Below are 15,481 nucleotides of genomic sequence, written 5' to 3'. Positions count from 1 at the left end.
GTCAACTGGTCCCAAGTGGTTAAGGGCTTCCTATGCTAATAGGAACACCTTGAACCTGGCCTGGTAGCAAATCAGTGCGGACCTCTGAGCACATGTGTTAAATGTTGACAAAGCCTCCCTCCTGTTGGCAATTGGGCTGCTCCGCACGAACTGCAGATCAAGTGTGAGGGAAGTCGCACATTGAGTAATCCAGTCTGGAAGCAAACAGCGCATGAACTAATGTGCTTTTCCAGTCCAGGAATGGCTGTAGCTGTTGAACCAGTGGCAGTTGGCAAAATGCACCAGAGGCAGATTTAGGGCAGTGAGAGCGGTGCAGACAGCCAAGAAGAGTGCCCAGTAAGCACTTGCCTGGCTTTGAGGAGGAGGCATGAGGGCTCTAGGACCCTGCCAGAGCCTGGCACCGCCTTCCCCAAGGGAGATGGGAGGGGTGCAGGGAGTGAGGGCTGCAGGGAGGGTATCAAATGGCCTTGCACAGGGCAGCATATTACCAAGCTCCACCCCTGAAGGCACTTCTAGCCACTCAAGTGACAGAGTTGGATCCAAAGCACCCCCAAACTGTGAACCTGCTCCTTTGGGGTGTGAATCCGATTAAGTTATGATCTGATCTAGCTGCTCAGGGTTTGCAGCTGAAATTTTAATTAGCTGACACGTCAGTTGAGCTGCCTTGCAAAGGGCTCTGATTTGATCTGGGAAGTGCAACTCTTGGGCATCTTTTCCCTTAATTATCTCAGACTTCATTATCCTCCAGATCTCTGTGGCGAAATGGAGTTTTCTGGTTCCTTTGCACACTGCCCTGAAACAGGAGACCCAAGGAGGAGACCCAAGGAGGGTGAAGTTACTAGCAGACCCTGCCTTGCGTCTCTCAAGTTCAGTCTCAATATTAGGCAAAGGGCAGGGCAGGCGTCGTCGCTTTGCCTCTGGTGACTCGCTCCCAGCAGCCTGTATTCAAACATCAAACAAAAACAACACTAAGTTGATGAATTTAATGTTGTTAGGTCTCTGGAGCCTGAGACTTTGAGACCCAGGCGGAGGAGCCTGGGAGGCATGCCGTGATGGTGGCTTAGTGCTCTCCCTGCTGCAGCCAGGAAACAGAAGCTGCATCCACAGGCGCTTGGCACAGTGCATATGCGAATGAAGTAACAGCAAGAGCTTTTATTAAGCTGAGCAAAGGACAACCTGCAGGGTCCCTTTATGCTAAGATTTCCCCTGAATGCCGGTCAGGTGCGGAGGCCTGGCAGCTCTTGTGACGGTCCTTCTTAAAGGTCCTTCTTAAAGGCAATGCTGTGTTTGGTCAAGACAGCAGAATTCATTAACTTGCCGAATGTGGGGCCTGCTTGCTGTGAAAAGGATGAAGACAGGTGGCGTGAGGAGCCATTGTTGTGTGTGTAGTAGTTTGTGTGTTTGCAGAGTGAGCTTCCTGCCTCAGGTGTCAAATTTTGGCTCTGTCTGTGGTGTCAGCAGGAATTGAAGTCTTTTGTGAGGTGCTGCGTAGAGAGAAAGAATTTTGGGGGACACCGGCAGAGAAATGAAACCTGGGCTAGTAGCCATTTTGAGATGCGTGCTCCTATTTGCCAAGTGGTTTTCGTCCTATGTTTTAGTCTCCTACATTGCCCTTTTACAAAACATGCAGCAGCAAATGCTGTAGTGTTTGCAGGGAAATGGGTTCCCTTCTCCCCCGCAATTTGGGGACTGATCCACAGTGGTGATGTTTGCAAATGAGGCTGCCAGGTCTAGGAACTCCCACATATTTGGAAGCAAGGATTAATTTTAGTATTTTTTCCATGGCTCTCCCTGCTGGATGTGTACACAATGTGATGGTAGGTCAAGGAGGCAGGCAGAAACTCTTTCAAAAACGCCTCTCTCTTTTACAATATTCCCTCAGGTGTAAAGCATTTTCTGTACTCTGCTTCTTTCTTTTGGGACTGAGATTCATTATACCATGATACCAACAAACCCCTTTGAAAACCAGCTTATTACAATAGCCTGCTGTTTCTTTAGTTTTGAAGAACAGACTTCTAGAGATGACCAACTGAACCGTGTCTTTTGGAAGACTAAACCTGAAGGTATACAAGTGAGCTCCACAAAGCTTTGTGCTTTGTTATTCAGATGAAAACCAGCGCTTTCATTATAAATGTTTTTGTTGATGGTTCCTGACTGCTAAAGATACTCTCCCAGGTGTTTTAACTGTGTGTGTGTGTGCATGCACACACTTCTGATTTATTTATGCTGGTTTTTTTACAGTTGCTAACGGCCATGTGTATGCTAAGGGACTTATGCATATGCAATTGGATGCAGGATTGCAGCTTCAGAAGATAGAAAGCATTGTATTCTTTGATATATTTCAGGTGAATTTTGGCCTGGTCTGAGCACCAATTGGGTCCACAAGGCCCACAATTTCGCCTCACTCCCACAAACCACACCCACAAGTAGTGGGGAACTAAATTGCGCAGCCAATCCTTGCCCAAAACGGGCTTGAAGCCACCAGAGATATTGAAGAAGGCCAATGAAAACAGAAACAGGCTTGCAAATGGCCACTTTTGGCTTATTTGGCCCATGTCTGGAATGGGGATCAATCAAGTGAATACAATCTGTATTTGCTGCTGTTCTTGCTTTCAGTCTGCAAGTGATACATGATTGTGTTGGGATTTGCAGGATACTGGATAAGCCTGCAGGCTTCAGGATGATGCAATACTCTGCTGGGTCAGAGTGACTCAGCAGGAGTGTAATTAGTATCACCTGCTTTAAAAGGAAAGCCTGTGTAACAGTGGGTGTGGTTGGTGTGGTGGTTGTCCTGTATGGTGGTTGTGCTGTAGAGCTGTGGTGGAGGAGGGTATTCGTTTGTAAGTACTCTGTATGGACTGTTTCTTTTGTACATGCCTGTGTAAATAGCTCACATTAAAAAAAAGACTGCACTAGAAAACCCTGGAACTCTTAGCGTCTCTGCTGAAAGCTTCGCGTAGAATACGCGACAGGGTTATGGGCCCAGCACGCTTCCGCTGCGCAAGAGTACAGGTGGCAGTTATCTAGCCGTGGGTGCTGGAGGTGAGCTGCAGGGATGGAGCAGTCCAGAACTGGCGTGTTGCTGGAGAAGCTGACGGCCACTAACTACAGCATCTGGTCGGTCCGCATGCAACACTTCCTCAAGCGTGAGGGACTGTGGAAGGTGGTGGAAACTCCACCGCAGCCCCCTGAGGAAGATGAGGACGACGACGAAAAGCTGGCACTAGCAGAGGCCCAGCTAGAAAAGGATGAGAAAGCTTTGGCTACAATCATCCTTGGAGTGGACGACAGCCAGCTAGTCTACGTAGCTGATAAGGTGACGGCAAGTGAGGCATGGAATGCGCTCAAGGCTGTCCATGTGCGAGAGACAGCTGGCTCACTGATAACACTGACCAGGAGACTGTACCGGTGTCGGAAGAAACCGGGGGACTCCCTGGTAAACCACCTAAAATTCCTAACAGGCTGTTTCCAGGAGCTAGCCTCAAGAGGGAGGCCTGTGGGGGAAGAGGACAAAGTTTTTATAGTCCTGAGTTCCCTTGATGACAGCTATGATATGCTAGTCAACTCCCTCGAGTCTGTAGAGACTGATAAGCTGACTCTGGAATACGTTACCGGACGGTTGTATGCAGAGGAGGACAGGCGTGCAGAGCGAAAGATGACCTCAGCCCAGCTGTTGGAGCATCCCAGAGGGAACAACAGCCGGGAAGAGCAGAGGTGTCGGGAGCCGGAGAAACAGCCAGGAGGAGCTGCTGCAGACCAGCCGGTGGTCAACAAAGTAAAAAGGTGTTTTTGCTGCAACTCCAATGGACATCTGCTGCGGGACTGCCCGAGAAAACAACAAAAACAGCAGAAGCACAAGAGGCAGCAGAGAGAGTCTACCGCTTGGGTGTCTGCAGATGGTCAAGAAAATGAAGAGCTGTGGGTTCTGGACAGTGGAGCTTCTCAAACCTTTTGTAAAAGAAAAGGACTGCTAACTGATGCTAGGGCTTCAAACAAAAAACATGTAAGTCTTGCTACGGGCCAGAAAGCTAATGTGGTTTGTGAGGGGGAGGTTGTGTTCCCACAACTGGGACACACATTCAGGAATGTGTTGTGTGTGCCTAGTTTGCAAAGCAATCTCCTAAGCATTCCTGACTTGGCAAAAGCAGGCTTTGAAGTAAACTTTGTGGGAGACCAGTGCCAGATAAAGCAAAATGGGGCAGTGTTGGCAAATGCTAACCTTAGAGCTAATATGTATGTACTGCAGTGTGAGTCTAAGGTTGCTAATGTGCAAAATGTCCCAACCCATGATATGTGTATTCATCTCCTGCACAGGCGTCTGGCTCATGCTAGCTATAAGGTGCTAAACAAAACATTGGAGTTGTGTGGGGGGATGAAAAACATAAAAAGTTGTGATAATTGCTTAGACTGTAATGTCTGCAAGGAGGTTAAAAGCAGGGCTTGCCCAGTAGCAAGAGCAAGCCAGAGAGAAACCAAAAAACCACTGGAGTTGATTCATGCTGATGTAACTGGTCCTTTTCCACCAAGTGTCTCCCATAACAAGTACTGCTTGATCCTAGTGGATGACTATTCTAGATTTGGCTGGGTCTATCCATTGAAGCAAAAGTCTGACGTTGCCCAAACTTTGAAGTTCTGGGTAAGAAGGGTAGAAAGGCAACTTGGCGAAAAAGTGTGCTCTATTCAGACAGACAGGGGAGGAGAGTTTATGGCAAGCTCCCTAAGAAACTGGTTGCGTTCCCAAGGGATCAAACATAGGCTTACCAATGTGGCGACGCCTCAGGAGAACGGAGTAGCAGAACGTAGGGGAGGTGTCTTGCAGACACAAATGAAAGCATTGCTAGCAGATGCAAATCTCCCAATTAAGTACTGGGCTGAGAGTATTAAGACCGCAAATTATATTGGGAATCGCTTGTGGTCAAGGGTACTAGATGACATACCCTATAAAATTCTCTATAACAAAAGTCCCAGTTTGCAACATTTGAGAATCTTTGGGACAAAGGCATGGGTTGACATACCTGTAAAGAACCGAAGAAAAGGTGGGAAAAGGGCACAGCAGTTGCTATTTCTTGGGTATGAAAGTGGTACGAAAGCTTACAGGTTTGAAGATGATAAAAATCTTTTGAGTTATAGTCGATCAGCCAGCTTTAATGAGCAAAGAAATTGGCCCAAGATACATGCAAACCTGCTGCCAGAAAAAGTTTTACTGCCGAGCATACCTGATAAGGCAGTTGAAACAAAGCTGAGAATTGGCAACTCTCCCAGAGAAACTGAAAGGGAGGAGGTAAAGGTTGAGCATTTTTCTCCAGCTGCTAGTATGGAGCAGGGGAGAAAAGAAAGTGCAACAGGGACAGGAGGAGGTAGATCTACAGAGTCAATCCACCCCAAAAGCAGTCCTGAAGGTAGCCCAAGGGATGAGATTAATGAACCAAGGAGGTCTGCAAGAAGTAATAAAGGTCAGCCTCCAGACCGTTATGGGTTCCCAGCCACCATAAACCAGGTTTGTGTAACTGAGCCAGAAAACTTTGAAGAAGTGCAAGAGTTACCTACTCTAGAGAAAGAGGCGTGGTTAAAGGCAATGCAGGCAGAGTATAACTCTCTGCTAAACAACAATGTGTTTGTCCCTACAGAATTGCCTGAAGGTAAAAAGCCCATAAGCTGTAAGTGGGTTTTCAAAGTGAAAAAGCTGGCTGATGGTAGTTGTCAGAGGAAAGCCAGGTTGGTGGCAAGGGGCTTTACACAAAGGAAAATGATACATTATGATGAAGTGTTTGCCCCAACAGCAAAGGCTGAAACAGTAAAATCAGTTTTAGCAATGGCAAGTCTGAGAGGGTTAAAAGTTAATCATTTTGATGTTGCCTCAGCATATTTAAATGCTCCTATAGACGCCGAGGTGTATTTACAGCAAATACCAGGTTATGAGCTGGAAAAAGACAGCATGGTGTTAAAGCTGCAAAGGGCACTATACGGGTTGCACCAAAGTGCACGTCTATGGCATGAATGCATAGACACAACTTTGAAAAAGATGGGATTCAAACAAAGCCTGGCTGATTCCTGTTTATATTCAGCAGTGGTGCAAGGAAGTGTTTGTTATTTACTTTTGTATGTTGACGATATCTGTCTGATAACAACTGCACAAAAGCAAGTGTCTTGGTTTATGAACAGCCTAGGTAACAAATACAAACTGAAGTATTTGGGAGAGATTCAGAATTACTTAGGAGTAGAGGTTCAGAGAAATGAAGAGGGCGTCTACTCTCTGAGTCAGAAGGAAAAAATTGAAAAGTTACTAAAGACATATGGAATGGAGAGGGCAAATGAGGTTGATACTCCCATAACTACCCAGTACAAAAATGAACCAGAAAGGCAAAAATGTGAGAATGCAACAGCATTTCATTCTCTGTTGGGTTCTCTGTTATATTTAAGTTGTTGGACAAGACCTGACATAACATTGGCAGTGCACATGTTAAGCCAAAGAAGTGCAGACCCGGCTCAGAGAGATTGGCTAGCACTTAAAAGAATCCTAAGGTATCTGAAAGGCACAAAAGATTACAAACTGGTGCTGGATACAGGATATGATCAGCAAGTGTATGCATACGCTGATGCCAGCTGGGGGGACAGAGAAAATGGAAAGTCTACCACTGGCTATGCCATATATATTGGAAATGCCCTGGTTCAGTGGAAATCCCAGAAACAAACATTTGTTGCCACAAGTACTTGTGAAGCAGAGTACTCAGCCATAAGTGAATGTGTATCACAAATAGAATGGTTTGCTTGCCTAACAAAAGAGCTTGGAATACCTTCTGAAATGCCAATCACTGTGCTAAGTGACAACATGGCTGCACAACAGCTTGCTAACCAACAGAACTTTAAAAGCAAGAGCTGTAAGATACGGAAATGTGAAAAATGCTTTGGAAAGAAATGTGTTAAAGGTACAGCACTGTAACACAAAATGTAATGTGGCAGATTTGTATACAAAATGTTTGGATGCTCCTAAATTTCGAGACTTAAGAGAATTATTAGGTCTCAAGCCTTTGACTTAAGGAGGAGTGTTGGGATTTGCAGGATACTGGATAAGCCTGCAGGCTTCAGGATGATGCAATACTCTGCTGGGTCAGAGTGACTCAGCAGGAGTGTAATTAGTATCACCTGCTTTAAAAGGAAAGCCTGTGTAACAGTGGGTGTGGTTGGTGTGGTGGTTGTCCTGTATGGTGGTTGTGCTGTAGAGCTGTGGTGGAGGAGAGTATTCGTTTGTAAGTACTCTGTATGGACTGTTTCTTTTGTATATGCCTGTGTAAATAGCTCACATTAAAAAAAAAGACTGCACTAGAAAACCCTGGAACTCTTAGCGTCTCTGCTGAAAGCTTCGCGTAGAATACGCGACAGATTGATTACCACTCCCCCACCTCCCACCTCACATTCTGTTTCTTATGAATTAAAATGAATGGAATAATGTAATTTACAGCTAGTGAGACAAAGGGAAGCAGTGCTGCAGTGAGACAAATGTAGGGTGTCACAGGGTAGCCCATCAGCTGAAGTCACACCCACTCAGTAGAAAGCAGGCTCAGTAGAAACCATACTGCTTTCAGCTACAAGATGGTTTTTGCAAACTGTTGCCTCACACTTTTATTTTAGGCTGCTCAAGATAAAGCAATATGTCTTGCTGAGCTTTACTGCTTCTACACTCTGGGTTTTAAAAAATGTTTTTATTAACAGTAAGTCACTACATTCTGGTTTTGATTGGCTGTCTGACAACAAGGGAAAGACTTCCTCAAGATGTCGAAGTCTCTCTAGGGTAGTGTTTCTCAACAGTTCAAACCTTTCCCTGAACCTTTATCTCCCGGGCCTCCCTAACTCAAGAAGCCCTGTGCGCATGCCAAGCTAAGCTTGGGTTCAGACTAAGGCTGAGCTCAAAAATATTGCTTGAGAACTCTCAGCTCAAATTGATGCATGCAATCTGGGCTGCCAGAAAAATTGTGTGTTTTTTTAACTGGGCAATAGATGTGGTGGGGATTAAATGAAATGGTACCACTGATATTGTGGCCCCCAATGAATCTTTTGAAGAATTTTGACACCCCATCAGCTTTTGTCATAGTCCTCCTCATATTCAATGCTTCCGAGTGTTACTTGGGGAGGGGGGGATTTTCACTCAACTCCAAATATTCATTCAACCATGAAGCTAGCTGGGCAAATCATTATTTCACTGCCTAACCCACCTCACAAGGAAGTTATGCAGGCAACATAGGACAACGCCTCATGCATGCTATCCTGAGTTCTTTGAACAGAGGTTTGGTCACAAGGTTGATAAATGATATAATAAATATGTAAACTTCTGTTTGGCAGATGAATGTGTGGAGATTCTCACACTCAGTCCTGGATGTGCACTCCACTGATTTCTGCTTCTGCGCTTCTCCGTCTCATTCAGAACAGAACTTTAGCATCTCCCTTAGCAGGGAAATGAGCTCCCAACATGGGCTCACCTTGGACATTTCTCATCTAGATGTAAAAGCTCTGCTTCAATTGTGATGGATATATGCAGGGAGAAAGCACAAAGTGTTCAGGTTACCTGGTCCCTCAACTTCTCCATCACGTCTGAAGCATTGTGCATGGAGAAGGATGCTTTCAAGCCTCCCAGATAAGAGTAGACATTCTCATGCATTCATTTTCATTCTTCAGCAGATTGCAGTCTGGAATACCCCCTGGACAGCTCAATAGCCAGAATTGTCCCTCTGCTTCTGTCTCACCACTATCAACAAGTTTTAGCTTCTAGTTAGTCATTTCGCTAGTGTGTTTGGTGGGCACGAAGTGTGGCCTAGCACAGTGGTCCCCAAACTGCTCCGCCCCAAATCACTTGAAAACTGTTGAGGGTCTTGATGGACCACTTAATGATTATTAATTTTTTGGCTGGTTACAGCAATCGTGATGTACTATGCCAGGTGCCCTATCATTTTAATTGTATTTTTATTGCTTTTTTTATTTCTTATACATTGCATTGCATTACAATCTGAATTCCATAAAATTCAAATCATAATACAATAAAATCCAATGCAAGAAATAGAAGAAGCAATAAAATCCAATTCAAAAAATCAATATGAATAGTTAATGCAATAGATGTGCTATCTCCCGACTTCACCTACAAATCCACAGCCATGCTGTAGGCTGTATGAATGTAGCTTGTGGACCACATGTGGTCCATGGACCACACTCTGGGAACCCCCCACCTAAGAGTCACGCCTAAGCGCATTCAGGTATCTTCCTCCTAAATCAGCTAAAATACCTAGTGGCTGAAAGCTGATCTTGGGACTGACCTTCCAAAGCCAGCAAGGTGTGGTATATACCTGAAAGGGGGAGCACAGCAACCTGCCAGTCGGGCACACATCCTGCCCAAATTGATAAGGAGGGTCCACCAATTTTGATCTTTCCATATGATTAATTAATTTATTTTGTCCATGGCATGTCACTAGGCATACCTTTAAATGGGTGGCTAGGGGGCACATACTTGTTGTTGTGTTTTGTTTAGGGTGCTGCGGAAAGAGAGAGGGGTGTAGAAAAAGGAAGAGAAGGAGAGAAAGATATATACCTGTGGTTTTTTAAAAAACGAAAGTGAATCTAATGATGCGAGTTAGGGTTAAAACTAGAGCAAATTCCAGGTTTGCAAAGCTTGACGGCCTTCCTGGAAATCTGAAAGCACAATGCAGAATTCTGCCTACCCCAGCAGTGCTTGGGATTCCAGCTGTTGTTGGACTACAACTCCCATCACCTCTGATGGGATGTTGGGAGTTGTAGTCGAGCAACAGCTGGCGACCCAAGTTTGAGAAACACTAAGCAAATGACTCATAAATTCATTCTTTTTTTATTTGAATTTTCTTAGCTTTCATCAAGACCCCACGGCATCATTTACTACCTGTGGCTGCATTTTCTTGACAGCAATTGGAGTTGCATTGGTCACGAAGCATGGACACCTCCCTCTCCAGCATCTCAATCCTGCTCAGCAGCTCTTGTATGTCCCTGGAGGAGGCGGTACACTTGCAAGTCTGTTTGGGGAGGTTTATCCTGTGGGTGAAGGTGACCTGGCTCTCACTGTCTGAGGTCTGTTCGGTGTATTCCGTCATCCGGTCATCTTCTGAACTCACCTCTGGGTCAGAGGAAGCCTCTAGGGATGTTGCGCAGAGGCTGTCCAGAGGCACATTTATGTTGTATATATGGCTGAAGACCATGGGCTGGTCTTTGATAGGTGCCGTGTAGTTGGTAAAGCCTCCTTCGGCATCAGTCACCTGTCTTTTGACTCTCTCTGTCATCACTTCCAGGCGGCACTCGAAAGGTCTGAAGATGGACCCTAGCAGCATTAAGTTGAGACTGACTAGAATGTTCCTTAGAACTGCATGTTCACCATCGGCCCCCATTTTCTTAGGGAGGGCAAGAAGCTTCTGTCCCAGTGTTGGAAGGCAGGGTTCTAGTGGAACCTGAAACAAAGCACATGAGGGGAATTTATGAGACCAGTGTTGGGAATAGATCCTAAGAGTATATGATAGATTCGAGGCCGAAATCCTTTGCACAGACAGTGGAAACATCTATGCATGCAAGCATAGGATTAAGTGTGTGTGTGTGTGTGTGTGTGTGTGTGTGTGTGAGAGAGAGAGAGAGAGAGAGAGAGAGAGAGAGAGAGAAGGTTGATTGGAAAAAACTAAGCAAAAATGAACAAAACCCATCAATTTTCAATTCAGTTATAATCCACAATTAGGAAAAGTGAAGGGCAACAGTTACAACTATTATTGCTGACAACAAATATACCTCTAAGCACTTGCAAAGTGCTTTAGAGCCTTAAGTAAACAATGCTATCCTCACTTTCCTAGGAGTAAGCCCCATGAATTAAATAAGATCTCTTTCTGAGCAGAAAATATAGGATTGCTTAATATGTTCCCAGGCAACACATAGGCCACACACTGATGTCACAGCACCATGCTTTGCCCATATGATGTCATCTCTGAGGGCGAAGGGAGGATGGATGCTTTAACTGAGATTCCTGCATTGCAGGGAGTTGGACTAGATGACCCTAAGGTTCCTTTCCAACTCTATAATTCTGTAATTCTGTGATTCTATGAATTACTCACTTGTGTATGTGTGTCTTAAGTGAATTTTTTTTTTTTTACTTTTAAAAATGTATCACTGCACAAATAGACCTTTTTTTTTTTTACAGGAAAGACTTTCTTTAACAACAAAATCAGGGGCCCGGGCAGCAGCCACCCTCCCTGGCCTCCAATGCGTCAATTAAAGCCTAGAGGAAGACGTCATGAGATAGCTCTTCCTATGAGGCTTTTTCTGATCAGCAAGTGCAGCCAGCTGGGGAGGTTACAGAGTGTAGGAGAAAGGTTTAATGGGAAAATGAACACCCACAGTTGCATCACAGTGATAAAGTGAGTTCAACTCTACACCCCCTGATATTATATGAAAATGAGGCAGAAAAAAAGGAACAGGTGAAGAAAGCTTTCAATAAATTAGAGGAGAGATTTCTGAACAGCACTAGATTAAGGTGATCGTCTTGCCAGATTGCTTGGAGGTTTCACGCCCCCCCCTTTAGTTCTGCTCCGTCGGCAGCACTTAGGTTTCGAAGGCATGGCTTCTGAAAAGAGCTAAACTAATAAGTAACCTTGATAATGAAACAGTCTGCTTAAAAGAACAATTCAACCCTGTAAAGTTAATTGCATTCACACTTACTCTCTCAAACATCAGTAGTTTGATGTTCTCCAGCAGTAACTCGGTGGTATTGGTCTGATGCTCTGAAGTGTCTAAAGCAGCACTGGGGGTGCTTGCAATGAGCAATAATTTACTCCAGTTCGCTTTGGTGCATCTGTACAGACCACGATTATGTACCTTGTATCTGAACTTACTGCTGGAGTAAGCTGCAGCTGTTTGAGGTGGAAGGTGCAGCAGACACACATTTCCCCTTCCTTGCTCACTGAAATAGCTCCACAGAGTAGAATATGATAAAGAACATAGCAGTATTGTACTGGAACAAAAATAAGGACCCTTACTTTGGTCCCGTCACAAAATGCTCTAATGTACAGGAAGCTGAAGGAGCCTCTTTCGCTGAGACCACAGAGATGCTTAGTTAGAGACCTGAGACTGAAGAACCAGGAGCCACAGAGAGTGATGAATAGGATGTGCAGGACCCAGGAGCCACTTAAAAGTCAAGGCTGTCTGAATGATTGCCCAATACGTGTGAGCACACATACTCTTAAGGAGGCAAAGCTTTGCGCTTTGATGCCTCAAAGTCAACAGCAGAAACATCTGCCACCTCAGGTCAATGTTTACAGGAGAGCAAGAGACTTGGGTGGGTTGTGTGTTGACAGGAAGGAAAGTGTAGGAAGGGTGGCTCCTGGTTTCAGAGGGCTCCAGGCATTCATCAGTGGTGGGAATGTAAGAAAGTGAAAAGCTTTTGGGAAATGATATATAATGAGATGAAAAAAATGTTAAGATATACTTTTGTGAAAAAACCAGAAGCTTTTCTTTTAGGTATTTTAGGAAAGGACATTAGAAGAAAGGACTACAAGCTTTTCCAATATGCTGTAACGGCAGCCAGAATCCTGTTGGCCCAGAAGTAGAAACAAGAGGAGATACCGACGATAGAAGAATGGAGATTAAAATTGATAGACTATGCGGAATTGGACAAATTAACTGGGAAAATTAGATACACTAAAGACCAAAAGTTCATCAAGGACTGGGGAAAAATGGTGGATTATCTGAAAAACACATGTGGTGTAAATACAACGCTAGTGGGATTTCAAGAGGCACTGTAAAAAAACAAATAAGTATTGTTTATTAAAAATAAGGGAGCAAGGGGGAACAATGGCAATGCGAAAGAAGGAATGTGTATTAAAGGTATAAATATGGATGATTGTCAGAGACACTGAAGGAAGTCAAAAAAACAGTTATGATTTGTTGTATTCGAGATGAAATGTATAATTGAATGGAAATCAATAAAATTTATTAAATATGAAAAAAAAGAGAGGGCTCCAGGCAGGGTGCCTTCTGGTGGGCTGAATCTGTTGTTGACCCTCAGAAGTTGACTGGGTGGCTGGGAACTGCCATTTTATTTTCCAGGACTGACCCCTTGCGATGTGATGATGAGGGCATTCTAGGAAATGTTAGACCCAGCTGCCCATGTTCTGCCAGGCTGAAACTTTTTTGAGAGGGGGCAAGGCATGGGTCAGGGGATGATCCTGCCAACTGCCCAAGGATGCCAGATGCTGAAATGAGTCCCAAATGTGGCTTCCTTGCTGCAGAAATCTAAGGTCTATTTCTCACAAAGGGCTTCTCCATCTTGTCCCACCACTTTCCCCCAGGGAGAACCACTCTTTAGCACTCAATCAAAATAAATAATACTTTCCCAGAACCCCATGTTACTTTTTTATTGTTATCATCAATGATTGCTACTTACACTGAATATTAATATTCGTACCGGAGGTGCAATCCATTGTCTCTCAAGACAGAGACAGTGGACAGGCCAGTGACAAATATTCAGTGTAATGTTAATTAGTAATCATAAAAACTATTATGGTGTCATGGGAAAGTATTATTTAATTCATAACATTTATATACTGCTCGACTTAAAAACCCCTCAAAGGAGTTTACAAAGAGAAAGTATCTGGAATTAAAACCATCTCTCTGTCATGAGAGCTGTTTCCTATATTACCACTTAATGTTATTTGTTTCAAGGAACCTGTAATTTGACCCTATTGGTTTCTGACAGTTTCCTTAGGCCTGCGAGCACCTTATGAAAGGGCTTGGCACTCTGCAGTCTTAGGGGGCCAATAGTTTAATGGAATCATCAACTGTGAGGAAAAAACTCCACTTCTTCCTCCCCACAACCGAAGTAGGTAAGGTTCTATTCTGCATATATTAATCATCACTGATGAAAGAAAATAATGAAGCGATGAAAATGTGACTTGTGATTGTTTGTTCCAGGCAGGAATGTGCCATTATCTCAGACCATGTAATATTCCCCAGAAACACAGCACTAGTTTGATTGAGGGGCTCCTGCAGCGGCAGCCAGTGCATTAAATATCATTAAACTACACTGCACAATCTTAGGTTTATTTACGTTTGTGTTCAGGACGCACAGATATTGCTTGTTAAAAGTCATTCCACCCCCCACCGGCACACACAATAATGTGGTAAAGTGTCTTTATTTGCAACTGGGCAACTTTCCATTTTGGTATTGATTTGCAGTCTCTGGGTGGTAAATCCAGACTTCATGGGCCAAATTCCTCCTGCAGCATAAACTCTTTTCTTCAGTGTAGTTACACCAGTGCTAGATTAGACCTGCAGGGTGTTTTTTTAAGTCTGAAGGGGCCTGTTTTGGAGGGGGGGCTGGGAAGGTGCTCATTGATCACATTTCACTCCAATATGTCTGCCTTAAAAATCACAGCAGAAAGTCTGTGCCCGGCAGACAGACAGTTGTGACTCTAGGCTAAGGGAGTCTTATTATTCTTACTACAGCACCGGGGTCAACTTGACTGCCTATTGCTTACCTGCTGCTGGGAAATTTGTCTTACATTTAATTTTCATTGGAAGAGTAGTTTATGGAGAGACCTGTACAGCCTGAATGCAGTTCTTTCAAAGAAAAGTAACTTAGAAACAGGTGTTACATTTACTGTTTTTCTGCAGCAATTTCATGCTATAGTGCTTTAGTGGGAGCTGGCTATTTGCTTTTGTTCTGATAGCTTGCTGTAATTACTATGTTTGAATTTTCTCTCCTTTTTTATGAGTTTTTCCTCTTCTTGAAGCTAAGGATGGTTAGCCATACTTCACTGCAGGAAGGCACATAATGCTCGGTCAAAATGGTGGCTGATTCCCCCCCCCCCTTGACTCTCCTATCAATTGTGGGGGAATTATTTGCACATTCAAAGCAATATAGGAATCCCTAACTCTGAACTGACTTTACTTCCCCATGTCATGATTTGGCTACTACCGGGTACATAGCCAAATCTGATCAGCGCAGTAGCATTGTGCACAAGTTGTGGGAATTTCACTGTACCTATATTTGTTGGACAACATCCCAAAATATAGGTCACTACAGCTGTTCCTCAAAGGCTGGACAAAAGACGAGAGTCTCAACCTGATGGAAAATACACCCAGTGTTGGAGCTGACCTGAACTCAGGGAGTGAGTACTTTAAATGAGGCATTATACAATGGTGTAGATGTTATTTGATAGTTTTATGTAGTTTGATCTGTTATAACCCACCCTGGGACCGTAAGCTGAAGTGTGGAATGGATATGGGAATAGATAGATAGGTAGATATAGATGATAGATAGATAGATAGATAGATAGATAGATAGATAGATGATAGATAGATAGATGATAGATAGATAGATGATAGATAGATAGATAGATGATGATAGATAGATAGATAGATAGATGATAGATAGATGATAGATGATAGATAGATAGATGATAGATAGATAGATAGATGATAGATAGATAGA

General features: G+C 44.0%; 1 protein-coding gene across 3 annotated transcripts in view; it reads right to left on the bottom strand.

Moving 5' to 3' along the window:
- TNR (tenascin R) overlaps positions 1-15,481 on the bottom strand; it is a 375,058-nt gene that overhangs the window by 62,477 nt on the left and 297,100 nt on the right. For all 3 annotated transcript variants that reach the window (XM_081915027.1, XM_081915029.1, XM_081915028.1), the window contains one exon: positions 9,899-10,457. In XM_081915027.1, coding sequence (XP_081771153.1) covers positions 9,899-10,397 — 499 coding nt within the window. In that variant the 5' untranslated portion in view covers positions 10,398-10,457. The remainder of the gene's footprint in view (positions 1-9,898; positions 10,458-15,481) is intronic.

Source organism: Podarcis melisellensis, assembly GCF_964234715.1.
Source record: "Podarcis melisellensis genome assembly, chromosome: 6".
In the NCBI taxonomy this organism is placed as follows: Eukaryota; Metazoa; Chordata; class Lepidosauria; order Squamata; family Lacertidae; genus Podarcis; species Podarcis melisellensis.
Note: the sequence above shows the minus strand (reverse complement) of the source record. Positions and strands in the feature narration are given on the sequence as shown.